Raw genomic sequence first — 27,834 nt, 5'->3', positions numbered from 1 at the left:
CGGGCTCATTTTGCTCATCCTCCATAGAGGTGGGACCCTTTCCCGCCATCATTACATGCCTTTCATTTTTCATGCAGTGTATGACCGGGTGGTACTGGTCACTTGGTTAAGGATAGCAGTGATAGCAGTGTTCCACAAAGAAGAGGGAGTCAAGCTATTCTCCAAAGCATCTGAGGGCAGGACAAGAAGCAACGGGTGGAAACTAATCAAGGAGAGAAGCAACCTAGAACTAAGGAGAAATTTCCTGACAATTAGAACAATTAATCAGTGGAACAACTTGCCTCCAGAAGTTGTGAATGCTCCAACACTGGAAGTTTTTAAGAAGATATTGGATAACCATTTGTCTGAAATGCTGTAGGATTTCCTGCCTAAGCAGGGGATTGGACTAGAAGACCTCCAAGGTCTCTTCCAACTCTGTTATTCTGTTATTCTGATAACTCCAATATCATGGCCTCTGCCATTTTTGGGACCACTATGAATTGAATGGTTTCTTTGTGGTCCCCTAGCCTTAGATAATAATAATAATAATAATAATAATAATAATAATAATAATAATAATAATAATAATAATAATAATAATAATAATAATAATAATTTTATTTCTATACCGCCCTTCTCCCGAAGGACTCAGGGCGGTGTACAGCCTATTTAAAAACAGAATAGACATCAATTTAAAATAGTTTAAAAGTATTAAATAAATTTGGCTTAATTTAAAACCCCAAAAATTTAAAACATCCAATTTAAAATTATGTTGCTAACCCAGCCTGGCGGAACAATAGGGTCTTGAGTGCGCAGCGAAATACCCGGAGGTCAGAAATCTTACGAATTTCCGGGGGCAGTTCATTCCACAGGGCTGGGGCTCCCACAGAGAAGGCCCTCCCCCTGGGTGTTGCCAGCCGACATGACTTGGCCGATGGCACCCTGAGGAGACGCTCTCTGTGGGAGCGGACTGGCCGGTGGGAGGCTATTGGTGGCAGAAGACGGTCTCGAAGGTACCCGGGTCCTGTGCCATGGAGCGCTTTAAAGGTGGTGACCAACACCTTGAATCGCACCCGGAAGACCACTGGGAGCCAGTGCAGCTCGCGCAGGAGGGGTGTCACGTGGGCGCAACGGGTTGCACCCATAACCACCCGTGCAGCCGCATTCTGGACCAGTTGGAGCCTCCGAGTGCTCTTCAAGGGGAGCCCCATGTAGAGAGCATTACAGTAGTCCAACCGGGAGGTAACAAGGGCGTGAGTGACTGTGCGCAGGGCATCCCGGTCCAGAAAGGGCTGCAACTGGCGAATCAGGTGGACCTGATAAAAGGCCCCCCTGGCCACGGCCGTCATATGCTCTTCTAAAGACAGCCGTGCGTCCAGGAGGACACCCAGATTGCGAGCCCTCTCTGTGGGGGGCAAAGATTCACCCTCAAAAGTCAGTGATGGCACCTGCTGACTATATCAGGACGCTGGAAGCCACAACCACTCAGTCTTGGAAGGGTTGAGTCTGAGCCTGTCCTCCCCATCCAGACCCGCACGGCCTCCAGGCAGCGAGACATCACATCAAGGGCATCGTTGGGGTGGTCTGGGGTGGAGATGTACAGCTGAGTGTCATCAGCGTACAGATGACACTTCACCCCAAAACCACGGATGATCTCACCCAGCGGCTTCACATAAATGTTGAACAGGAGGGGCGAGAGGACCGACCCTTGTGGCACTCCCCATGTGAGATGCCTCGAGGTCGACCTCTGTCCCCCTGCCAACACAAACTGCGAGCGGTCGGAGAGGAAGGAGGAGAACCACTGCAGAACGGTGCCCCCTATTCCTAACCCCCTCAACCGCTGCAGCATGATACCATGGTCGATGGTATCAAAAGCCGCTGAGAGATCTAATAGGACTAGGACAGAGGAGCAACCCCTGTCCCGAGCCCTCCAGAGATCATCCACCAATGCAACTAATGCCGTTTCTGTGCTGTACCCCTGCCTGAAGCCCGACTGGCATGGGTCCAGATAGATAGCTTCATCCAGGTGTTGGGGAAGTTGTCGTGCCACCACGCTCTCAACAACCTTCGCCACAAAACGAAGGTTGGAGACCGGACGGTAGTTGGCTAATTCAGCCGGGTCCAGGGAAGGCTTCTTGAGGAGGGGCCTCACTACCGCCTCTTTCAAGGCGGCAGGAAAGGCACCCTCGCTCAGAGAAGCAGTTATAATCCCCTGGAGCCAGCCTCGTGTAACCTCCCGGGAGGCCAGTACCAACCAAGAGGGACACGGGTCCAATAAACATGTGGTGGTACTAATCTTACCCAGAACCCTGTCCACATCCTCGGGAGCCACAGGATCAAACTCCTCCCAGATAAACTGGTTCTGCCAGGTAGGAAGCAGGCAGTCCTCCTAACATGGAGCCATTAACCTGCTTGAACTTCATAGGCGGGTGTAGCCTTCTCACTTGTAACCCCAGCTTTCATACCACCTGCAGGCTGATTAAGCATCAGGTGCACCTTGAGTCTATTAGGGTTTTTACCATCCCCTTCGCTCCTGAGTGAGGCACTGCAACCTCCACTTGGGCCGACAAAGGATTGATGACCTCACTTACCATCAGGTTTCTTCCCCTTTGCTGTTTCTTTTGTAGAGAGTCAATTTTGGGTCCTCCCTGATTGGAGTTCCTCCCCTTCATTGCTTGGGGGGAAACCTCTGTGACCTGGCGTGCCCCTCACAGCTTCTCCTTCCCTCTCCTCGGTGGTTCCTTCAGCTTCGGAGGGGTCGGGTTCTCAGAACCACCCCGGGTGCCGGTGCCGTGCAGACTGCAGCTCGGTGATTCTCCTGGCCATACCACAATTACATGATGACAGTGCACCTCAGGGCTTCGGCAGAAACAGGAGCCAGTTCAGCAAGGAATTTCCACCCCAATGGGTGCTTCCCTTGGCTCTCCATCTCAGACCATGGATGAATGACACCCTAGGACAGATCAGAGGGGACTTGGCTTCAGCAGTGTCTGGTGCCACACCTCACTACAGTTCCTCTCCTGCCTGATGGAGGCCCCAGCTGCCACAGCCTCATCTCACCCTGCTAGTGGCTCAGCCTCCTCCTCCGTCTGAGTATCAACATCCACTTGGGCTGCAGTCAGAGTCTTCCTCACCAGCCCTATCCCGGGCTTGGCTGCCTGCTTTCCTTTACATTCCATCCAGTCCATCTTCTCCTGGGTCTTCACAACTCTTCTGGAGGTAGCTGGACAGGCTGCAGGGCCCAGGATCCCTATGTTAGTTTAGGATCTTGACAGAGCTGGTTTAATGTCAAGGTTTCAATTGACGAACCCAACCAAGCAAGCACTGTTGAGATGCCCTAATCTCTTTATGCAAAACTTTATTGAGTACATCATTTTGTCATAGAATGAAAGCAAAACCAGCTCTGGTTAATTCAGAGTTCAAAGTTCAAGTTCAAAGCCTTTATTGTTATTGTACATCATGTATACAATGAAATTGGTTTAGCATCTACTGGTGCAGTCCATACAACAATACAAGACAACATGAATAATATAAAAAATAATCCTTATACAAGTAGTTAGGAAAAAAACCTAGTCATATGTTTCCATATGTATGTCATATTCTGTGCAACATGTATATTACTCTGGTGTATGATCATGGTATATACATATTACACACTACACTGGCACCAGTGAAATTCATCATATTAATATGTTTGTGGTGATATATTGTATTTAGGAGTCTGACAGTCCATAGGTAGACTTATTTTTAAACCTGTTTGTCCATCTGGCTATACTTCTGTGCCTTCTACCCGATGGTAAAAGTGAAAAGAGACACTGGCCAGGGTGTGAATCATCCCTAAGTATTGCTTACTCTGCTGAAACAGCAAGACCTGGCAATGTCATCCAGTGGTGTTAGGGGGCAACCAATGGTTTCTTTTGCCAAATTAATCACTCTCTCTAGCGCCTTCCTGTCCACAGCTGTTAAACCAGTGTACCATACTGTTATATAGTATGTAAGGACACTTTCTATCATGGACCGGTAGAAAGAAGTCATCAGCTGTTGTTCCACCTGATTTTTCCGCAGGACTCTAAAGAAATGAAGTTTCTGTTGAGCCTTACTAACCACCAGGGATGTGTTGTTTTTCCAGGTGAGATCTTAACTAATGAGCACTCCCAAGAATTTAAAAGAGGAAACCCTTGCCCCCCCCCCCCCCAGTATACAGTGGGGCAGGTTCTTCTCTTTGCTTCTGGAAATCCAGCACCATCTCCTTTGTCTTTCTAGTGTTTAGATGTAGGTTGTTTTTTGAATACCATGTGGATAACTTCTGGACTTCTTCCCTGTATGCTCCAGTTATAAGACCCTGCACTGTTGAGTCATCTGCAAACTTTATTATGATGTAGGGTGGATCAGAGGATATGCAGTCATGTGTATACAGTGAGTACAGGTAGGGGCTGAGCACACAGCCCTGAGGGGAGCCTGTGCTGAGCTTCAGGGTGAAAGATGTAAAAGATGTAAAAGACCCAGCCCTTACTGTTTGTGTATGATCAGTCAGGAAGCCTTTGATCTAGTCACAAGTGAGGGGAGGGAAATTCAGGTCAGTCAGCTTTTCATTGAGAATGCCTGGTAAAATGGTGTTAAAGGCCGAGCTATAGCTATAAAAAGCATTCTGACATAATTCCCAGATTTCTCAAGGTGGCTCAGTGCAATATGTAGAGCAGTGGTGATGGCATCACCTGTTGACCTGTTGCTTCTATAAGCAAACTGGTGTTGATCGAAATTTGGTGGAAGACAGGACCAGAGGTGTTGTAGGACCAGTCTCTCAAAGCACTTCATCACTATAGACATCAGTGCAATGGGTCTATAGTCATTCAGGCTGTTTATGGCTGCTTTCTTCAGAACTGAGATAATTGTGGCTGTTTCAAGCATGATGAGACTCTAGCAGTTGCAAGGAGATGTTAAAAATCCTTGTCAGGACCCCTATTAATTGGTCAGTGCAGGTTTTTGCCACTTTCCCCAGCACCCCGTCTGGACCTGCAACTTTGTTGGGATTTATGGGCTTCAGCATGGCGCTCACTTGATGTTCATGCAGAATGAGTGGCTGGAGGTTAGAGGGCCTTTGGGCTAGAGCCACAGAGACAGGTCTTTTAACCTCAAAGCAGGTGAAGAAGCTATTCAGTTCCTCCACCAGCAGGGCATCAACATTGGCTATTTTCATCATTTTGCCCTTATAGTTGGTTAGATGTTGTAGCCCCTCCCACACCTGTCTTGAGTTATTATCTGCCAGATGCTTCTCTACCTTTCGTTTGTATTTCTGTTTAGCCGCCTTAATGCCTATCCTCAAGTTTGCCCTTTGCCTGTTGTATTTGTCTTTGTTTCCTGCCTTGAAGGTGGAGATTCGGGATCTCAAAAGTGATTGTACCTCTGCTGACATCCAGTAAACTCTGATGTGCTTATTCACTGTTAAATTATCTGTGCATGTTTTAATGTATGAAAGTACAGTGTCAGTGAATTCTTGCAGCTCCAAATGTTCAAATATACTCCACTTGGTAGTCTCAAAGCAGTCCTACAACTGGCAGAGTGCTCCCTCTGGCCAGATTTTGACAATTTTTCTGACTGGCTGTATCTTTTTTTTAAGGGGGATATACTTTGGGCACAATAGCAGAGAGAGATGGTCAGACATACCCTGATGGGAGAGGGGGATTGCTCTATATGCCTGTCTTAAGTTTGAATACATATGGTTTAAAGTGTTCTTACCTCTAGTGGTACACTGCACATACTGCACAAACTTAGGGAGAACAGACTTTAGACAGGCTTGGTTAAAATCAGTCACAACAAAAGTGCCCTCAGGATAAATTTGCTGCTGCCTCTTGATGGTGTCATGTAACTTAGATTCCCAGGCAATTCAATATAATTAAAGTATAGAATCCTCCCTCTCCCCCATTAGTGCAGGTCACATTGTTCAATTAGGTACCCAGGTGTTATGAAAAAACCACCACGCCTCTGGCAGACAACTGCTGGAGCGTTCTTGGTTCCCATGATACAGTTTCTTGTTATCGTCTGGAATGCGATAACACTGGAATGCACATTCCAATCTCTCCCTCCCGTCTGTTGGCAAGTTGTGAAGCAGTAAAAGTGAAAGCAGCCTGAATACACTTCGAAACTTGACACAAGTATGTTTAAGAATTGTCATCATCATCATCATCATCCATTCTGAACAAAAGCTTCTCATTAAAATTGTACCTATTTTCTGGTAATGCCCTTGGACTTCAATAGATAACTGACAAAATATTTATCAAATTGGCTGAGAACTTTATTGATACATTTTTTTTCTTTTATTTTTATGGTCTAGATATATGAAAAGATAGTTATATCACATTCTTTTGAAAGTAATACTTTACTTATAGTACGTATAGTTACTTGTATGTATTTGACTTAATTTGTGCAGTTTTTCCCAGTGGAACTTAATCATGAATAAATTCAGCTAGGCTTGGTATATGTCTTCAGAATTTATATTATATGAAATATACATTAACTAGAGGAACTTTGTTAAGACTCAATACATTAAGAGCCATGGTGACAGTGGTTAGAATGCAGTATTGCAGGATAAATCTGCCCACAGCCAGGAATTCGATTCTGGGAGGCTCAAGGTTGACTCAGTCTTCTATCCTTCCGAGGTTGGTAGGAATGAAGACCTGGATTGTTGGGGAAAATATTCTGACAGTGTAAATTGCTCAGAGAGTGCTGTACAGCACTATAGAGACTGCTTATATAAGTCTAATGCTATTGCTATTAAGTAATATAAAACAACTTACAAAGTTTATGATTTTAAACAAAAAAAGTTAAATTGTATTAGCAGGAACAATAAATATAATAGCTACTAAATGATGTGGTCATAAAAAAGATTGAATATTGAACAACAATTTAACATTTGTTAAAAAGGGGAGATGGGACAGATGGGGGGGAATTGATTTACCATATTATATCTAGTTACATAACGTATTATATGATTCTCTTCAAATCCATTGCTGGGAGTTCCTATAGTAAGTCTTAGGATTCACCTAATATAGAATATAAGAGCAAGTCTCACTTCATAGAAATTGTATCTCCAGATCAAAGTAGAGATCATTAACAGACCAGTGTAGAGGGGCTTTTTAAGCAAGCCATTGGCTCAACTCTGATATTTGCTTGCAACTGCATTATTTTTTTCCAGATTTTTCTGCAAAGAAAAGTGGGACTTTAAGAAATTATTTTAATTTTTCAGAATTTCTGTATGAGAATTGGTTGTTCTCTGTTCGATATATGTATTAATAATATCATCCTTCAGTACTGAATTTACTTTACCTCTGATAACTCCAGTTGGATTCTGAACATCCTATTCTCTATATGCTGCAATGCTTTGAGAAAAGTTTAAGCTTTTCAGCTTAAGTAACTGAAATTCTCAGTTGATGAAAATTGTAAGCTGTTCTTCTCAGATACTGAATTGAAATAGTTAAACATACTAAGGGATGAACTCTCTGAGAAGCTAACTAAAGGATCTATGACAATTTGCCATGGCCAACTCGCCACAGGAAACTCACCAGGGCCAACTTGCCATGGCCAATTTATCACAGCCAACTGTCTGTGGGACAACTTGCCATAGCCAACTCGCCACAGCCAACTCACCAGTGCCAACTTGCCATGGCCAACTTGCCACAGCCAACTGCCTGTGGGACAACTTGCCACAGCCAACTTGCTGTGGGACAACTCGCTGCAGGACAAGAGTTACGCTAATATCAAAGAAATGGTGGAATAAAATCATTAAAGAAAAGATGCAAAAGGAAGGACAGAATGAAATGTGAATGACAAGAATTAAAATAATTTTTATTTATTTTAAATAATTAAATTGAATTATTAAATTGTTCTGCGGCGAGTTGTCCATGGTGAGTTGTCCCACAGCAAGTTGGCCATAGTGAGGTGGCTGTAGCAAGTTGGCCATGGCGAATTGGCCATGCCAAGTTGGCTGCAGTGAGTTCGCTATGGTGAGGTGTCCCATTCCGCTAACTAAAGGCATCAAATGCTGTGATCATTCCACTTCTGTTTGAACTCTTTATCACCAGCAGACAATGCTGTTGTGACTGCAATTGCTTTACAGTTATACAATTGTTTGTATATTTCTTTACATATTACAGTCCTGACTAACAAGTCAGAATGAGGTAATGGCTCTTCAGTCAATAAGAAACATCAGAGGCAATTCTCACTGTGTAGATTGTGAAATACAAAGTAAGTACAACCATTTTATATAGGAAATGTCATCCTGAGCTTCTTAAAGTTTATGGTCTTTTTGCATCATAACTACATGGAAACATGTTCAGTACTGCCCTCTTGCTATTGTGTTTCATTTTCTTTTTGTGTGTGCATGTGTTCATTGTGTGTGTGTGTGTGTGTGTGTGTGTTCATTGTGTTATTTAATTTGAGATTATTAAAAATCTTGTTTTTAATATTTTATTAGTTTTTTATTTTTAAATATACATCACTATCAATACATGAACAGTGTGGCCCCTGGATATAATTCATTTTGATATAAACATCAATAATGATACTCATAATAATTATTATATTAATCAAATTTATATAATCCTAGTATTAATATACATGTTTTTAAAGTAGTTATTCAATATTTCAATATTCCATTTTAATGCCAATAATGTAAGCATATCAAATTATTACTTATATTCTATTATATAAAAAGCACCAAAAAATCTGCTAATATTCCCCCTATTTCTTATTTCTACCTCTATTCTAACTTCTAATCAGATCATTATTGCTAATCCTAATATTGTTTATATAAGGCATAGCCCTTCATTACAATCTATACATGTTTATATAAGGCATAGCCCTTCATTATTTAGTTGTTCAAAGTCACAATATACCATTCAAATACGAGTCTTCCTGTTATTTAAACATATCTTATAATACCCTTTTTCAACCTTCAATCTTTCCATCTAACTATTGCTTCATATAAAGGTGTGTATTCTTATTTCTACTTCTATTCAAATTTCTAATCAGACCATCATTATATTAGAAAAAAAGAATATATATATATATTACAGGTTCCAAGTAATGCATCCTTCACAAATTGAACTCTGAGGCATTCCTTTTCTCAAAGAACAAATTTATTTAGATACACCATATTGGCTCTAACTAGCAAAAAGCCAGTACTAAAGTTCCTGGGCTTTTCACATCAATATAAGTTTCAGTTTTTTCAAGTTTCCAAAACAATCGGTCACGTTGTCCAACCAAGCTGGGAATTGGTTGCTTGGTGACTCATCGGCTAACTATGCTGTGGTTGCTGAAGGCTCCAAGCTTTATCAAACTGAATTAATGTTAGAATACTCCAGGATACAAACAATCCCACACTCACTTAAAATTCAGTCTTGACAGGCTGCCCCCCCCTCAACAGAAGGAACGCCCTTGCAAGAAATCAAGCACCGTGGAGTTAGTCAATGCCACTAGCCCCCTCTCCCTCCCCTGAGAGGTCCCTTTGGTTTTGGGAGGAACTTATCATGGAACTGCTTTACCAATCTATCTGCGCTCACTTTCCAGCTCTTTACCCAGGTGGCTTCAGATAGTGGGTACCCCTTCCAATGTTCCAATTTTTCCCTTTACACTCTGGAGTCTAAGATCATCTTTATTTCGTAATGAGTTTGACCCTTGATCATCATAGGCTTTGCTCTGAGCACTGACCAGTGGGTGCTCAACCCACTGGTCAGATTTGTGAACTCACTGCTGGTTTGGGAAGGTACTTCCCCAACAACCGGTGAAGTTGGAGGCATACCATCACCGGGTTTATCACCCTCACTATAGGAAACGGCCCTAGGAACTTGGGACCAAGCTTCTTTGAGGGTAGCTTTAACTTCAGGTACTTTGTGGACAGGAAAACCTTATTCCCCATCTTAAACTGTGGTTGGGGAGACCGATGCTTGTCAGCCTGTTTCTTATGCACCTCTGCTGCCTCACTTAGGGCCCATTTCATATTTCCCCATGCCTTCTTCAGTGACTCCATTCACTCAGTTAGTGATATGGAAGAAGGGAGTTCCCTAGGTAGTTCAGGCATAGGGACAAATTCCATCCCACTGGTCACTTGGAAGGGGGTCAATCCAGTGCTGCTGTGCACTGCATTGCACTGCATACACTACTTCTGCACATGGCAGCAAGTCTACCCAGTCCAATTGCTGATAGTTGACATACTGTAGCATCTTATGTATTGTTCCACCATGGCGTTAGCTCTCTCTACAGCCCTGTTAGTACTTGGATGGAATGCAGAGCTAAGTCCTTGCAAGGACCCGATGGCCCTCATGAACTCCCTCCAGAACTTAGTTGTGAATTGGACTCCCCAATTGGAAATGATCCTACGGGGTACTCTGTGTAACCTATAACTATGCCTGATGACTGGGTTAGCCAGCTTCTGTGCTGACGGGAGCCCTGGGCAAGCTACAAAGTAGGCCTGTTTGGAAAACAAGTCTACGATGATCAAAATGACCATAGCTATCTCCTCCCAGGGTTGAGACGGGTCTGACACTTGCTGAAGTAATCTGGGGGGTTTCCCCAGCCTCATCTTCATCACCGTGCAAGTGGCACAGCTCTTTACATAATCCTCAATGCTTCTTTTCATCCTCGGCCACCAGAATTGCTGCCTGGCCATGTGCAGAGTCTTCATGTAGCTGAAGTGGCCTGCTTGTTTAGAGTTGTGACTCTGTTGAAGGACCTGGAGCCACAAGCTGTTGGGCATGTACAATTTAGATCCCTTCCAGCCTAGTCCATTCTTAAGGGTTAGTATTCCCGGGTTGTCCTTGTACCATGGGTCATTCGGTAATTTGTCTTTCAGCTTTTGGGTCATGCCCCCTCCTTCCACGGCTCACATTCAGGTGGCCTGACCCCGGGTCAGTGCCTGCGCCTGCGACGCTATCTGGGGAGAGGGTAATCTCGTGAACTACTTCCTTTGGTTTGCTGTGGTATTGTGGCTTCCATGATAGAGCATCAGCTAGAAGGTTCTTCCCCTCTGGGATGTATTTTAGTTTGAAATTAAATCATTTGAAGTATTGCATCCATCTGACCTGTTTTGGGGAGAGTTTGTGGGGTGTCTTTAGTGCCTCTAAGTTTTTGTGATAAGTTCATACTTTGAAAGGCATGGGACTACCCTCGAGAAAGTGTCTCCAGGTTAGTAGGGTCCATTGGATTGCATAAGCTTTCTTCTCCCACACTGCCCACGTTCGCTTGGTCTCTGTCAGTTTCCTCAAGGTGTACGCACAGGGATGTAAAATACCTTCGGCATTTTTCTGAAGGAGGACTGCTGTGATGGCCATATCACTGGTGTCTGCCTGGATCATGAACAGCTGATTGGAGTCAGGGTGCTTGAGGGTCAGTTCTTTGGCGAACAACCCTTTCAGCTGCTTGAAGGCGCATTGGCACTCCAGGGTCCAGTTTAGGATCTCAATGTTCCTAAACAAACCTTGACAGCCCCAAACAATCCACGCTGAAACCAGAGTTGGTAAATGGTTTATTGCAGCTGCAAGGTAGCTTCGAGACAATGCTAAGTTACAATAGTTTAAAAGCACTAAAGTTGGTGCTGAGAGCAGCCACCTCTCAGTGCTTTTTATATGTCTACGCAGGCTCCATCCGTCCCACACACATAATGAACAGCTGAGCTAGTCTCAGCTGATCGAGACATTCAAACGGGCTGCCAATTATCCCTGCGTTGGCCCATGACATCATCAAACGCTGCCATCACCTCCATTTGCCTGTGATCCTCCACTGCCTCCACTCTCTGCCTATTCTTTCCTTGACTCGTCTGGCCGCCTAACACCCAGTGCCACCATCAGCAACCCCTGTGAAGAGCTTCCCCATTTCAGCTTCCAGGTAGCTTGAGTTTGCGTCCCCACGGCCTCCTCTCCGCCTTCCATATGTGTTGTCGAGCAGGAGACCAGGCTTGACAGGCGGCCCCCCTTTACCAGAAATCCCTCTGCAAGAGATAAATTGGAGATGTTAACATCAGTCTTCGGCTTCTGTGGTTTTTTTCTATGGAACCGTCGTGACAGCCGTTCAGCATTGATATTTTCCACGGCCACCCAGGAGGCATCCTCATAGGGATATCCCTTCCATTGTACTAGGTATTTGACTTTGCCCCTGTATATTTTAGAATCTAATATTTTGTTTATATCATACTGGTTGTCCTTTAGTGGTCCAGGGTATTTTGAGGGGTCTCTGAAGGCTTCCACTGGTTTTAATAGATTGCTATGAAATACTGGGTGGATCTTGCCTAGTAGGGGAGGGAGCTTCAGAGCTACTGTTACTGGTTAATCACTCTGATTACTGTAAATGGGCCTAAATACTGAGGACTCAACTTTCTATTCAGTATCCTCAGTTTTATATACTTCATGGATAGGTATACTTGATCCCCCACCCGGAAAGGTTTATATTCTGCCCTCTTCTTATCTGCATGCTGTTTATACTCCTTAGCTGCTTTTTCTAATGCTACCTTGACTCGTGGCCATAGTGTCTGTATCTAGTCAGCCCATTCACTTGGTAATGTTCCTTCATCGGATGATATTTCCAGTTCTGGGATAGCAAGGAATTCCCTCCCCGTAACAATCTGGAAAGGGGTAAGCCACGTACTGCGATGTACCAAATTGTTATATGCTACCTCGGGAAATGGTAAGAGGGGAGACCAGTCTGATTGCTGATAGGAGACATAACATCTCAGGTAGCATTCCACCATAGCATTAGCTCTCTCAGATGACCCATTGGTACTAGGGTGGAAGGCTGAACTTAATCCTTATGTTGCTCCTATGGCTTGTATAAAGTTTCACCAAAAGCTGGCTGACTGTTGGGGATCATGGCCTGTACCACTTCATCCCTTTTACTATTATATTGGAGTATCCGTGACAATGCGTCAGCCAAAAAAAATCCTCCCGGTAGGCAAGAACTTCAAAATGAAGTTAAATCTTTAAAAATATTGTGCCCAGTGCACCTATTTTGGTGACAATTCCTAGGGGTTTGCAATACTATTAGATTTTTGTGGTCGGTCCAGACCTCAAACTGATTTCCCACACTTTCTAGTAAATGTCACCAAGTAAGGAGCGCGCAGTGTATAACAAAAGCCTTCTTCTCCCAGATTGCCTATCCTCTCTCTGTGGGAGTGAGTTTTCTGGAGATGTATACACAGGGCTGTAAATGACAGTGATTGTTTTTCTGTAATAGGATCGCCCCTACAGCCATCCTATTACACTCGCATCAGCCTGTATGACAAAGGGCTTATTCTGGTCAAGGTGTTGTAGTATCAGCTCTTTGGCAAACAAGGCTTTCGGTTCCTCAAAGGCTTTCTGACATTCAGGGATCCACACTATTAGCTGTCCTGGCCTTGGTTTTATGTCCAAATGCAATTGTAGCAAATGATGGAATGAACTGCCTATAAAAATTGGCAAAGCCAAGGAAACCCTGCAGCTGCTTCCTCATCCCCGGGGCTTGCCACTCCATTACCGCTTTAACTTTCTTGGGATCCATCCCTAACCCTTCCTGCGATTTTCTATAACCCAGGTAATCCAATTCAGTCTGATGAAATTCACATTTAGAAATTTTAACAAACAGTTTGGCCGCTAGCAGTTTCTCCAGTACACTGTGAACCAATTGGGTATGTTCTTCCATCGTATTGGTATAAATGAGTATGCCATCCAAATATACCAGCACTCCCCGGTACAAATATTCATGCAGGACCTCATTTATCAACTGCATGAATACGGCCAGGGTGCCCTGCAAACCAAATGGCATAACTTGGAACTTATAACTACCCAGGGGGGCAATTAAAGATGGTTTTCCATTCATCCCCTGGTTTAATATGGACCCAATAATAAGCCTCTCTTAAATCTAGTTTTGTAAAGATCTTACCTGTCGCTAAGGTGGCTAGTAAGTCTTTTATTTAGTGGTAATGGATATAAAGGCTCTATGCTCACTGCGTTGAGACCATCGACACATAAGCACAAGCCACCATCTTTTTTCTCTCTGAAGAGAACAGGTGCAGCCATGTCAGCCATGCTAAGTTGAATGAACTCCCTAACTAAATTCTTATCTATATAACTATGTAATTCCTCTATTTCTTTCGGTGTCATAGAATACATATGGGGTTTTGGCAGTTTGGCTCCTGGTTTTAACCTGATGGCACAATCGGTACACCGATATGGTGGTAGGGCCTCACACTCCTTTTCACTAAAAACTTCTGCCAAATCTGCATATATCTCCGGGACTCCCTCAACTTGGGGTGGCTGTCCCCATTGCCAACCTTCCTTTACCCATTCCATGGGCTTCCATCCTGTTGGTTCTAGACCCAGCTGCAGTCGGAGTTTTCTATAGCCCCCTTCCTACCAGATTGTAGGTTTCCACTTGTCCAACCAAGCCAACCCCAATATAACAGGTTCAATCATTACCTCCACCACTACAAACCAAATATGCTCCCAGTGCTCCTCTATTTCCAGTTGCACTGGCTCCATGACTTGAGTAGCAGGCATTCCCCACCCCCCGACTTGAACCATCCATTTGTTCAAATTTGATTGGGGTTTTTAGAGTCAACACATGTAAACCTAACTCAATTGCCACAGATTTACGCATTAGATATCTGGTACATCCAGAATCAATTAAGGCACCCTGCTTAATCCCCATGGAGGTGTGAGGATTCCGGAGAGTAATCTGGACCACAAAGGGGCGTATTGGAGTACTTACCATTGGATTAATCATATCATCTTCATCGCTGTCTCCCACCACCACTGGTGGACTTCCGGGCCCGGTGTGCTTCTGACTTCCTTAACAGGTGTACTGGTATCGGAGAGAAGGGTCTGCGAGGCTATTCTGGACCACTTCAGCATTGCACATGCTTGGTTCAGACCCTTCGCACTAGATGCCGGGACTCGTGCCATTGCCGGTTGTGGTGGAGGGAGAGGACAGTCCACTGCTCTATGGCCTATCTGATTACACTGAAAACATTGGAAAGATGGTCTTTGGGTGGGTTTCGGGGCCCTGGATGTTGGGTCCACCCTCCTTGTTTCCCTAAGGAATCTGTGGAATCTAAGGAATCTGTGGAATCCTGTCCACTGTCTGTCTTGGCAGAGTGTCCCCTCAGAGTCGAAACTCCCTCAAGCCAACATCTAAGTCTATGGCTGCCCAAAACCAATCGGCTAGATGCAGCAACAAGCCTCTATAAATGCATGCCTGTCTCAACTCACAGTCCAAGCCCCCATGGAACTGGTGCACCAGTAAACGTTCAGGCCATGCTCTTAATTTTCCTGCAATCTTCTGAAACTCTTTCATGTAGTCCTTAGCTGGTCGGCCCCTTTGTTTCAGGGCCACCAATTCTCTTTCCACCAGTTGTGCCCAAGACTCATCCTCAAATTGACTTCTCAGGGCCTCCAAGAACAGACCAATGTTTGCAAGTTCTCATGCATGTTCACAATGGAGATCGGCCACCCAGTCCACCACCTCCCCTGTCAGCATGGCTGTGATAGACACCACGATAGCCCATAGAGATGGGTAAAATTTTCCATATAAATCCAGGTGGCTGATAACCTGTTTTAAGAAAAGAGCCACTCAATCTGGGCACCCATCAAATGATGCCTGTATGGGTGATGGTCCCCACATTGCCTGCGGTGGCTATAAACCTGGGGCCCAAACTGAGCCTTGCTCTTTGGGGCCCATGGGTCCTATATGTCTGCTATTTCCCCTCTGGGAGTCAAACTGTTCTTCTGAACCTGGTTGCCCACCTTCCTGCAACGCATGAGCCTGAATCCTGCATGTGCCCCTGTCAGGGCCCCTTATCACCTCCTCCAGTGAGGAAGCCTGAGCTCCGGTGCCCTGTCGGGACTGGCTCTCCTTCCTGGATTGGCCAATGGCTTGCTCAAGTCGTAATTTGGGGCTGGCCAAACGAAACTGAGTATCTGTCCCAGATGGCCCAGAAGGTCCCTGCCATGTAGTGGATGGCTCCAGCCCTGTCGCCTATGGTTGCCAGGAGGGCATATCCCAAAAGCTGGCTTCTTCAAACCTTTCCCTTAAAACGTCCATAGTAGTGGGTCCAGGGCCTGTGGAGTAACTCCATTCTCCACCCTCTTCATCCTCTGCCCACCTCCTCTCTCTCCATCCCTGAAAATGCTCTCCTGCAGGGAGTGTTGCTGGTGCCTTGACCCCCACCACAGGCCCTGCCAAAGCGGAACTATGCCACCAGTTGCCAGAGGATAGTTGCACCAGGCCAGTTCCTGTCTCCTCCGGGCTTTCAGCTATATCACTTTCCTGGTGTGCTTATTGTTCCTTCAGCCTCACCACAAGCAGTTTACTGTCCTTCTGTACCACAGGCTTCGTAAGCTCCTGTTCCTCCTCCGCTATATCAGGTACCTGGGCTCCCAGGTCTGTTTCCTCCACCATGCTGCCTCAAATACCAGCCAGTAGTAGAGTAAAAAGGGAGAGCACCAACTTTCTCTCAGCGTTCCTAAGCAAACCTTGACAGCCCCAAACAATGCACGCTGAAACTGGAGTTGGCAAATGGTTTATTGCAGCTGCAAGGTAGCTTCGAGGCAACGCTAAGATACAATAGTTTAAAGTTGGTGCTGAAAGCAGCCGTGTCAGTGTCCCAGCACTGACATATATAAGGAGAGGAGAAGCTTGAACTTTTGCCTACTTAATTCCTTTGAAGATTCTGTCTCCTCAGAGATGGGAGGAGTGGGACATTCCTGTGATCTGACGGAGAAGGGATGAGGAAAGTGGCTTGGAAGATAGCCAATGAGACGCAGAGAATTGGGGATCGGAAAGGGAGGGATTGGGGGGCAAAGGTCAGTACTGACCGCGAAAGAGCCAGGGACAGATCACTATGCTCAATAAAGAGAAAATTTCCTTAAAGATCGGCAGTTTGGAAATTCCTTTATTTTGAGATAGCATTGAAACCTGACAAGCCGCCTCTCAGCGGTTTTTATATGTCTATGCAGGCTCCACTCCTCCCACACAAATAATGAACAGCTGAGCTAGTCTCAGCTGATCGAGGCATTCAAACAGGCCGCCAATTATCCCTGCATTGGCCCATGATGTCATCAAATGCTGCCGTCACCTTCATTCGCCTGTGATCCTTCTCTGCCTATCCTTTCCTCGATGCGTCCGGCCGCCTAACACCCAGTGCCACCATCACCAACCCCTGTGAAGAGCTTCCCCGTTTCAGCTTCCAAGTAGCTTGAGTTTGCGTCCCCACAACCTCCTCTCTGCCTCCCATATGCGTTGTCGAGTAGGAGACCGAGCTCGACATAGGGGTTGGCTCGGTCGTGGTGTTGTGGGCCACTCCCCATCTTCAGTAGCTTGGTGATTGGTCAGGCAATTTCAGCAAAGGTGGGGATGAATTGCCTGTAGAAGTTTGCAAACCCCAGGAAACCTTGTAGTTTTTTGCGCTTATGTGGGGGCTGCCAATCCAGCACCGCTCTCTCTTTTCCTGGGTCCATCTCTATCCCCTCGCTCAACACTCAATATCCCAGGTAGTCTAGGCAGGTTTTGTGGAATTTGCATTTTGACAACTTTGCTTATAGTTTGGCTATCAGGAGCTTCTGTAACAACTGGTGCACCAGCTTCACTTGTTCTTCCAGGGTCTTGGTAAAAATGAGAATGTCGCTCAAGTACATGAGAACCCTTTTGTACAGGTGGTCATGCAGCACCTCATTTCTCAGTTGCATGAAAACTGTGGGTGTTCCTTGCAACCCAAAGGGCATCACTCTGAGCTGGAAACTATTGAGGGAGCAGTTGAAGACAGTTTTCCACTCATCTCCTTCCCTGATCTGAACTTGGTAGTACACCTCACATAGGTACAGTTTGGTGAATATCTTCCCCTTGGCCAGATGGGCCAACATGTCCTTCATGAGGGGGAGTGAGTATGTGTTTGCCATGCATATGGCATTAATTCCATGAAAGCCCATGCAAAGTGTCATCCCCCCATCTTTCTTCTCCTTAAACAGTATGGGGGCTGCCACTTTGGATTTTGTGGGTTGGATGAATCCTTGCGCTAGATAGGCATCGATGTACCTCCTTAACTCTTCCATTTCTTTGGGAGTCATGGAGTACATCCTTGGCTTCGGTAGCTTAGCCCCAGCACAAGCAGTCAGTCGGAAGAAAGGGTGGTGGCATGCTCATGTCTTCTTCACTTAATGCCTCTGAGGCTGAGGTCCTGATACACTCTAGAGATTGAGGGAGTGCTGGGAGGCAGCTGTGTGGCTGCTGCAGCCCTCTCATCTTGCTTAGCGTCATCTTGTGGTTGGCCTCTTTGGCAGCAGTTGGACTTGGGGGGATTGGCCCTACCCCAATTCGTATCTCTCAGTGACCATCCCTCCATGTGATGACGGGCACCCACTTGTCCAATGCCAACCCTATTATCACCATCTCTTTCATCTTTGGCAGTACTATGAAATGGAGGTGTTCTGGGTGTTGACCAATTTCCAGTCTCACGGGTTTGGTGAGGAGCGTGGCAGGGGCCCTACCGATTAGCAATCCATTGACCTGCTCAAAATGTATGGGTTGGTTTAGGACGGTAGGCAGGTTGATTAAATAGTGAGTGCAACCCGTGTCGATTACCGCCTCTAGGTTCTCATGGGCCCCAGTTTTTGGAGTTATTATCTTCAACTTTATAGCGAAGGGGGCTGGCTGCATACATCTCAGCCAGGCTCTCTCCATCGCCGATCCGAGCTGCTGCTGGGCATTTGCAAGGGACCACAGTTCGCTCAGGCCACCCCCATCACCCTCGTCCTCTGTCTTCCCTGAGTCTCCCTACTACCTCGGCTGTCCAGGGAGCAGCCGGGGCTCAGGACCCTGGAATGTAGCTCCAGTTGGAGCGAGGAAAATTTGTTTTTTGTGAGTACTGGCTTAATGTCAGGTTCCAAGTAATGCATCATTCACAACAGGGAGAACTCTGCATGGGAGCGCGGAGACCTGCTCCTCATGTCCAATACCACCGCAACATCAGCTGGAAGTTCTGGATTATTAAAAATCTTAATGTTATTGATTTGGAACACTGTTGTCTTTTTCTCTGTCACTGCTATGAACCTTTATTAACATTTTCAGACATTGCCTATTTTGCAAATTGGATTTTGCCAAATCCAAAGGCTTCTGTGAGTTAAAAAAAACCCTATGTGCCAAAGTTTCTGGATCAAACTCATTATGAGCAAAACAGTTTTTTCTTCTTTTTCTTTTTCTTTACTTTTATTTGTTTTTAAATGTTGACATTTCACTGTTTACACCAAATCTACTTTTTGGCCTATCAATTCAAACCCTTCACATCTGACCCTCCCCCACTATAGTTGGAATGGGATTATGAAAATAGAGAAGTTAATTTTAAAAGAGCAGTATATCCTAGTTATTTTAGAAATACTGCAGCCTACATTTATTGTCCATTAAATTTAAGTTTATATATTTGTGCAGTCAATTTTTTGCATCTAGTTCATGTGTTATATCATAAATAGCAACATCAGATTAGATCTGGTTTGTCCATTGTTTATTTGAGTGGGATTTACAGTTATCCCCCCCCCAAATCTACCCATTCCTTTAAAAAGTTTTCTTTTTCTTAATGTGCACATTTAAAGCTCTCACAAGGCAGGAAGATATCCAGTTTTATAATCTTGAACTGTATTTGTTCAATTTAAATTAAAAAGATGATAATGATAAATATGTTAGGATTGTGATGTGTTAACTAAAGTAGGAATATAATTATTAGATAGCAGTACTAATCTTAACAGATGATCAGTCTAGAGTACTTTTTGCACAATAATTGTTATTTTTTCTATAGAAAACATCCAAAGCATGTTTCAATAATATTTATCATTATATTCTGCATTTACACAACCTATTTAAATTGCTTTGCAGAAAACATTAAATCACAAGCTAACTAAATCAGATAGTTTGTGCAGCATGTTATGTCACCCCCTACCCTCCAAAGTACACCTAACCAAGCTAATATTAAATCAAGCTTAACATGTTGTCTGAATACAGCCATTTTAAACTGATCAATTTGAATACACAAAATGATGGGTGTTAGAAATATAGCTTGTAATATGTTTGATTCAGTTAAGTTGGATTCTTTTTCTCCTTTATAAATTTAACCAATATTGCTCTCCTCTTTGCTTGCCATTTTTTGTCTTTAGTTTTCTAGCCATCATGTAGGGGGTATGATGGCATAGTGATTAAGATGCTGGGCTTGTCAACTGTAAGGTTGGCAGTTTGAGACCCAAGCACCATGCAAAAGGTTGAGCTCCCATTCCTGTCCTAGCTCCTGCCAAACTAAGCATTTTGAAAGCATGCAAATGCAAGTAGATAAAACAGTGTTCTGCATGCTTCAGCATATTGGCCACATGACCATGGAAGCATCTTAGGACAATGCTGGATCCCTCGATTAGGAAACAGGGATGAGCACCACCCCCTAGAGTCAGACATGGCTGGACGGGGAAACCTTTACCTTTACCTTCTAAGCATCCTATTTTGTCATTTTCAAAACAACAAAAAAGATATATATTTTCTTTCATGTCAGAACATTTTCATTCTGTCACTCAGAGAACATAAGAGGAGTAGGATAATAAGTATTATGTCTTTTGGGTCTTATATCCTTTAATCCTGTTTCATTTATTCTTTACTACACTGTATATTGTAAACAAAAAAATAGGTTGCCACTTCCATGAAGAGGACATAAAAGTTAGTCCAGATTATTAGTACAAAAATGTTTATATTGTTTTCTTTACCAATAGATTCTGACTGGGCAAGTTTAAATTTAGGAGCACTCATTTGTATTGAATGCTCAGGGATACACCGAAATCTTGGTACACATTTATCACGTGTCCATTCACTTGACTTGGATGATTGGCCTGTTGAACTCATCAAAATAATGTCCTCCATTGGAAATAAATTAGCAAATAGCATATGGGAAGAAAATACCCAAGGCCGTGCAAAACCTGTTCCAAACTCCACAAGGTAGGCTCCTTTTGTAAAAACATTTTTAACATCTTATTTCAAAAAGCAATACATGATCTTAGAATAAGTTCATCTTTAAGAGATATCTGAACAGCAAGTTCTATAGATATTTCAGCCATGAATTTTGTATCTAAACCTAGAGTAATCTCTTGCTGTGCTTAAAACTGCTTGATTACATTGAATTTTATCACCTCCTAAGCAATGGTTGGATTCAATTTTTTTTTTACTACCGGTTCTGTGGGTGTGGCTGGTGGGCATGGCTTGGTGGGCATGCTAAGTGGTCATGTGACTGGGTTGGTGTGACTGGGTGGTCATGTGACTGGGTGGGTGTGGCCAACTCACCATCACTCATGTCAAGGGGCACCTCACCCGGCCCCTCCCCTCCCAGCCACTCCTTGTAATGCCAAGCCTCAACGTATCTATAGTTCTGTAAAAATGTTGTTCATCTTTTTTCACCTTTATTTTTTTAAAAATTTTTTATTAAACACATATTAAAACACTGGACACAGTGTAACCGTCCTGGCATTATCTTTGCCATACCTACTAAAATAAACAATCAGTATCATATATACCTTGTTACTTATATTTGGTTTATTCAGTATTTACATATATAAAGACATAATTTTTCTACCTATATTACTTATACATTTGTCTTATCCTCTTTCATTCGATTGTAATTACATACAAAGCCTTAGTTCTCCATTCTATAAGTTCTAGTCAGTTCATATTTTTCATCCCTCCTTTCCGTTCCAACCATTGATAAAATTTGTTTCATATTTTATAATAATCCGACTCACCTTTATTTTTCAATTCCAACGTTAATTTGTCCATTTCTGCACATGTCAAAAAATTTTTGATCACTTCATCTTCTAGAGGGATTTCCTTATTTTTTCCAATTTTGGGCAAAAACCATTCTTGCTGCTGTTATAATATGTATTATTAAGTAAATTACCCCTTTACTATATTTCCCATTTATAATTCCCAATAGGAATAATTCTGGTTTATATTCTATTTCTTCTCCAATTACTTAAATTAATTAATTTAAGTAATATAAATTACTTAAATTAAATTAATAAATTAATAAATTAATTTTCCACCAATACTCCTTTGCTTTTTTAAATGACCACCACATATGGTAGTATGTGCCTGATTCATGATTGCATTTCCAACATTTTGGTGATAAATTTCTAAACATTTTTGCCAATCTCAGCTGGCAGAAGATGCCACTTGTAGAACATTTTGTATAAATGTTCTTTATACGGTATTGCCAATGTTATTTTCCTATCCCCACCCCCACCCATAATTCTTGCCATTTTTCTAGTTGTATATTGTACCCAAAATTTATTGCCCATGCCACCATCGTTTCCTTGACCTGCTCTTCTTCCATTTTATAATCCAATAAGAATTTATAAATTTTCTTTACCTCGGGGTGCCGTCGGCCAAACAATGTTGACTGGTGGCCCCCAGGGGGAGAGCTTTCTCTGTGGGAGCACCTGCCCTCTGGAACGAGCTCCCCCTGGAGATACGGATGATTCTGGATTTACGTACTTTCCACCGGGCCCTCAAAACTTTTTTATTTCAACAAGCCGGGCTGGCCTAACTCTCCAATTGTTTAATTTTAATTTTAATTTTAAATGGGGTATTTTAATTGTTGGGCCAAATTGTTTAATATATTTTTAAATTGTTTTTAAACTTTGTATTTTATGTTTTTTACTTTTGGCTGTTCACCGCCCTGAGTCCTTCGGGAGAAGGGCGGTATATAAATTTAAATATAAATAAATAAATAAATAATATTCTAAAACATCTAGTATTATTCTTATATTATTTTTCATTTGTCTTTTTCGTAAGAAACCATTCTGGTCGATGTGAATAAACTCATTTAAAAACTTTTTTGGACAATTAGCTATTGTTGATGTGAATATTTTATAGTCTGGATTTAGAAGAGATATAGGTCTATAGTTTTTAATTAACAACCTATCAGAGTTCTCCTTTGATATCAGTGCAATGTTTGCTTCCACCCACAATGATGGTATTTTCACCTCTTCTAACACTGCGTTATATACTTCAAGTAAGACTTGTCCTAGGCTATCTTGCATTTCTTTATATAATTCTATTGGTAGACCGTCAGGGCTTGGTGTCTTATTATTTTTTTGTTTTGTTTTGTTTTTGGATCGCCTCTAATAATTCCAACATCCTTATTTCTTCATTTAACATATTTTTGATTTCTTCCAGTATTTTGGGTAGTTCTGCTTTCTCAAAACATTGTAATATTTTCCCTTCTGTATAGCAGTCAGGTTCTTTATATAATTTCTCATAAAACTCCTGGACTGTGTTTTTCTTCTCCTCATTTTGGTAGCATATATTCCCCTCTTTATCTTGTAGTTTGTTAATCCATCTCTTTTTTGTCTGTTTTTTCAGTTTATATGCTAACCATCTCCCCGGTTTGTTGGCATTCTCAAAAAAAAAATTGTTAGTCCTTTTTAACTGTTGTGTCAAGTCCTTTTTCTCAAGTAGATTCAGTTTATGTTTAACTAAGCCCATTTGTTGCTTAATATTTCTCTTTTGAGGCTCATCTTGTAATTTCTCCTCCAATCTTTTATATTCTTCTTCCAGGCAATTTCATCTTTGCTGGCAACTCCCCTCATGTATGCTGTGAAGTTTCAGAAAGATGCCCTAATTAATTCATGAGCCATGAGCCAAACTTCAAAAGTAATATAGTCATTTATTAGGAGCACCATTTCAGCAATATTCGGATGCAGTTAGAACTAATCCCACGTAGATTTATGTTCCCCTATGACCCTGTCTCTCCCCTCCTCCCTGGCTGTGTCATAAATCACATTCTCCAATTAACCACTTTGGCTGGCTGTGAAACCCAAAACTCTCCTAATGATTGTGATAACCATAACATCTGTGGAATGTAGTGTCAGTTAGGGAAATCAATCAGCTCCTTCAGTTCTCCCTCCCTCTTGCTCATGGCAACTTGAAAGCTTTGCAAGTTGACATTAGGCTCCCCTCACTTCCTGACGGTGTCCTGCACAAAGCAAAACAATTTGAGTATAGATGTAGAGTTTAGTGATGCAACCCCCCACCTGGCTTGTTTGGATTTTCTGTGTGAAATTTGGCTATAAGGCAATCAGTCTGGATGTTTCGACTCTACCCAAGATGCCTCTGATAAGGGGTAACCCTTCCACTTGATTAAATATTGGAGTTGTCTCTTGTGCCACCTCAAATTGAGGATTCACTACACCTCATAATGGGTCTGGCCCGCTATGACCACGGGGTCTGGGGGCTCACGGGGTAGTGGCCTGAGGGTCGATGTGCTCACGGTTTTTTTTTTTTTAATTTGATTTATATGCTGCCCTTCTCCGGAGACTCAGGGCGGCTTACAATGTGCTCAGCAATAGCCTTCATCCTTTTGTATATTTATACAAAGTCAGCTTATTGCCCCCACAACTGGGTCCTCAATTTACCTACCTTAGAAAGGATGGAAGGCTGAGTCAACCTTGAACCTTGGCGAGATTCGAACCTGCAGTAATTGCAGGCAGCTGGTCTTAATAACCAGCTTAATAACAGGGTGCCTTAGATCACTGTACTACCAAGGCTCTTGGTTTTAAAAGGCTACTATGGAATACTGGGTATCTTCCCTAGCAGTCGGGGCAATTCCAATTGCACCATGACCAGGTTGATTATCTTTACTATGGGGAATGGTCCCATAAACTTTGGCCCCAGTTTCTTGCTAGGGAGTTTTAACCTCAAATATTTTGTGGAGAGGTAAACTTTCTCCCCCAATTGAAATGGTCGTTGGGGAGCTCAGTGTTTGTCTGCCTGTTTCTTATAGGTTTGTGCCACTTTAGCTAGTGCTTTCTTGACATTCTCCCAGGTTGCTTTCAACGTCACCATCCAATCGGTCAAGCTGACTGAGGAGGGGGGCTCCCTTGGGTACTCAGGCATTGGAACAAAGTCCATGCCACTCACTACCTTGAATGGGGTTAGCCCTGTGCTACTGTGAACAGCATTATTATACGCGACCTCAGCGAAAGACAGGAGGTCCACCCTTGGACTGCTAATAGTTCACGTAGCACCTCAGGTACTGCTCTACCATGGCATTCAGTCTCTCTGCCCCCCCCCCATTGGTGCTCAGATGAAAGGCCAAGCTAAGGCCCTGGGATGACCCAATGGATTGTAGGAACTCCCTCCAGAACTTAGCTATGAACTGGACCCCTCTGTCTGAGATAATTCTTCTTGGTACTCCATGCAGGCGGTAGATATGTTTCAGGAACAGTTTGGCCAACTGGTGGGCTGAGGGTAGTCTGCTGCAGGGTATGAAATGCACCTGTTTGGAAAATAAATCTATTACAGTCCAGATCACCGTGTTTCCCCCACTTTTTGGCAACACTTTTTGCAATCTCCTTCCATGGTCTTGTTGGCTTTGCTACTGATTGTAGCAGTCTGGTGGGTTTTCCTGGTCATTTCTTCATTGTGGTGCAGATGGTGCAATTTTTCACATAACTGTCCATGTCTTTCTTTATGCTGGGCCACCAGAACTGCCTCTGTGCTAAGTGTAAAGTCTTTAGGAATCCGAAGTGGCCTGCCGGTTTAATGCCGTGGCTCCTCTGGAGGATCAGGGTGCGTAGGGATTCTGGGACATAGAGCTTTATCCCCTTCTATGCGAGGTCATCCCTTTTTGTCAGGATGTGTTGATTGTCTCGGAACCAGGGGTCTGCCAGCAGTTCAGTGTGAGTTTTGCTGTTAGATCGCTTGTTGGTTGGTCATGCCGGTTATGGTGTTGTCGTCTGGTGGTTACTTGGGCTGCTATTTGGCTAGGGGGAATGATGGCGTCCACAACCTGCTCCCGCTTGCATTTGTACTGGGGCATGTGGGAGAGAGCATCCACTAGAAAGTTCCTTCCCCCTGGAATGTGCTTTAGCATGAAGTCGAAACAGTTGAAGTATTGAGCCCAACGGACTTGTTTGGGCAATAGTTTTTGTGGGGTCCTGAGGGCCTCCAGGTTTTTGTGGTCAGTCCAGACTTCGAACGGTTTCTGGCCCCCTTCCAGCAGGTGTCGCCAGGTTAACAGTGCCTATCTCACCGCGAATGCCTCCTTTTCCCATGCTGCCCATCATCTCTCTGTGTCCGTGAGCTTGTGGGAGGTGTAGGCGCAGGGTTGTAGATTTCCTTGACTATTTCTTTGGAGTAGCACTGCTCCAATTGCTACGTCGCTGGCGTCTGTTTGGATGATGAAGGGTCATTCAGGGTCAGGATGCTTCAACACCGGTTCCTTCACAAACATTTATTTTAGTGTTTCAAATGCCTCTTGGCAGGTTAGGTCCCACTGTAGAGGTTGTCCTGGGCGGGGTTTTGTTCCTGGGCTCCCTGTCTTTAGGAGGTCTGTCATAGGTTTGGCAATCTTCGCAAAGGAGGGGATGAATTGCCTGTAGAAGTTCGTGAAACCTAGGAAGCTTTGTAGTTGTCTATGGGTGTGAGGGGGTTGCCAGCCTAGGACGCTTGCACTTTGGATGGATCCATCTCTATTCCCTCATTAGACACTCGATAACCCAGGTAGTCTAGCCGTACATGGTGGAATTCGCATTTTGACAGCTTGACATACAGGTTGGCTGCCAGAATTTTTCCAGTACCTGGTGGACAAGGGGTATGTGGTCATCCATGGTCTCAGTGTCCTCATGAGGGGGAGGAGGTATAGGTTCTTGTACACACGGCATTGATTTCTCAAAAGTCCACACACAATCACATAGTTCCATCTTTTTTTTCTTTGAAGAGGACTGGCGCCATGACCCGTGGTTTGGCTGGCTCGATGAACCCCCTTTCTAGATTTTTGTCTATGTAATTTTGCATTTCTTGCATTTCCCGGGGTGTCATGGCATACAGTTTGGGCTTGGGTAGTTTTGCCCTGGGGATGATTTCAATGGCGCAATCTGCCTTGTGGTGGGGAGGCAGGACGTTGCACTCGGCCTCGTTGAATACTTCTGCAAGGTCCTGATATTCCCTCGGGATCTGTTTGGTCTCTGGGGTTTTGTCGGCTGTGGCTGCCAGTTGTTCCGGTGTGCTCTTTTGGAGGGTTCCCTGCATGGGTGGTGTTTCTGCTTGCTAGTGTGGGAGAGGTGCTATTCTCAGTCTGCAGGTACCCGCTTGCCACCAGATGCTTGGTCCCCACTTGTCTAGCCAGGAGAGTCCCAGTATGACTGGATCTGTCATTTTGAGGGCTATTACGAATCAAATTATTTCCCAGTGATCCGCTAGCTCTAGCCTCACTGGTTCGGTCAGGTGAGTGGCATAGGCTCCCCCCATTAGGGATCCATCGACCTGTTCGAACGGGATTGGGTGGATCAATCTTTTTGCTCTGATCCCCAGTTTCAGGACTGTGGTTAGGTTGATCAAGCATCTAGTGCAGCCTGAGTCTATCAGGGCTTGAAAAGCCCCCTGGGTTCCCATTTTTGGGGCTGTGAGGCATATTGGGAAAATGAAAGGGTGGACTGGTCCCCTCACCATTGGGTCATTTTCGCCCTTGTCCTCACTGTCATAGGATTCTGGCAACTGGTCATGGTTGCCTGGGGTTCCCTCCCCCTTCAGCTGGGTGGGGAGGGACCTCTTCAGCCTGGAGGGACCTCTGGGATGTGTTGGTGGCCCATTTTGGGCCTCATTCCAGTTGTGCCCTGGGTGGTGGCTCTGGCCTAGGCCTCAGGGCTGGGGTCGTGCATGCAGATGCCATGTGGCCCTTCTCCCCACATCTCTAGCACTTCAGCAGACTTCGAGGGAGGACTGGTTTTGGGGTCTGCCATGGTGCTGTGGTTCCCCATTGGCTGGGCAGTTTCAGGTTGGGTTGCCCTCTCTCTTTCGTGTCTGGTTGCTTTCTCATGT

The 27,834-nt window shown here is 44.1% G+C and overlaps 1 protein-coding gene across 1 annotated transcript in view; it reads left to right on the top strand.

Annotated features, from left to right (window-relative positions):
* The window catches only part of AGAP1 (ArfGAP with GTPase domain, ankyrin repeat and PH domain 1), a 1,179,374-nt gene that overhangs the window by 985,393 nt on the left and 166,147 nt on the right, over positions 1-27,834 (top strand). Inside the window, 2 exon segments of the mRNA XM_070933411.1 lie at positions 8,130-8,220; positions 20,736-20,958. Of these exon segments, the coding sequence (XP_070789512.1) occupies positions 8,130-8,220; positions 20,736-20,958 (314 nt within the window).

Source organism: Pituophis catenifer, unplaced genomic scaffold, assembly GCF_029215685.1.
Source record: "Pituophis catenifer annectens isolate HBS135680 unplaced genomic scaffold, rPitCat1.0.hap2 SCAF_1, whole genome shotgun sequence".
NCBI lineage: Eukaryota > Metazoa > Chordata > Lepidosauria > Squamata > Colubridae > Pituophis > Pituophis catenifer.
Note: the sequence above shows the minus strand (reverse complement) of the source record. Positions and strands in the feature narration are given on the sequence as shown.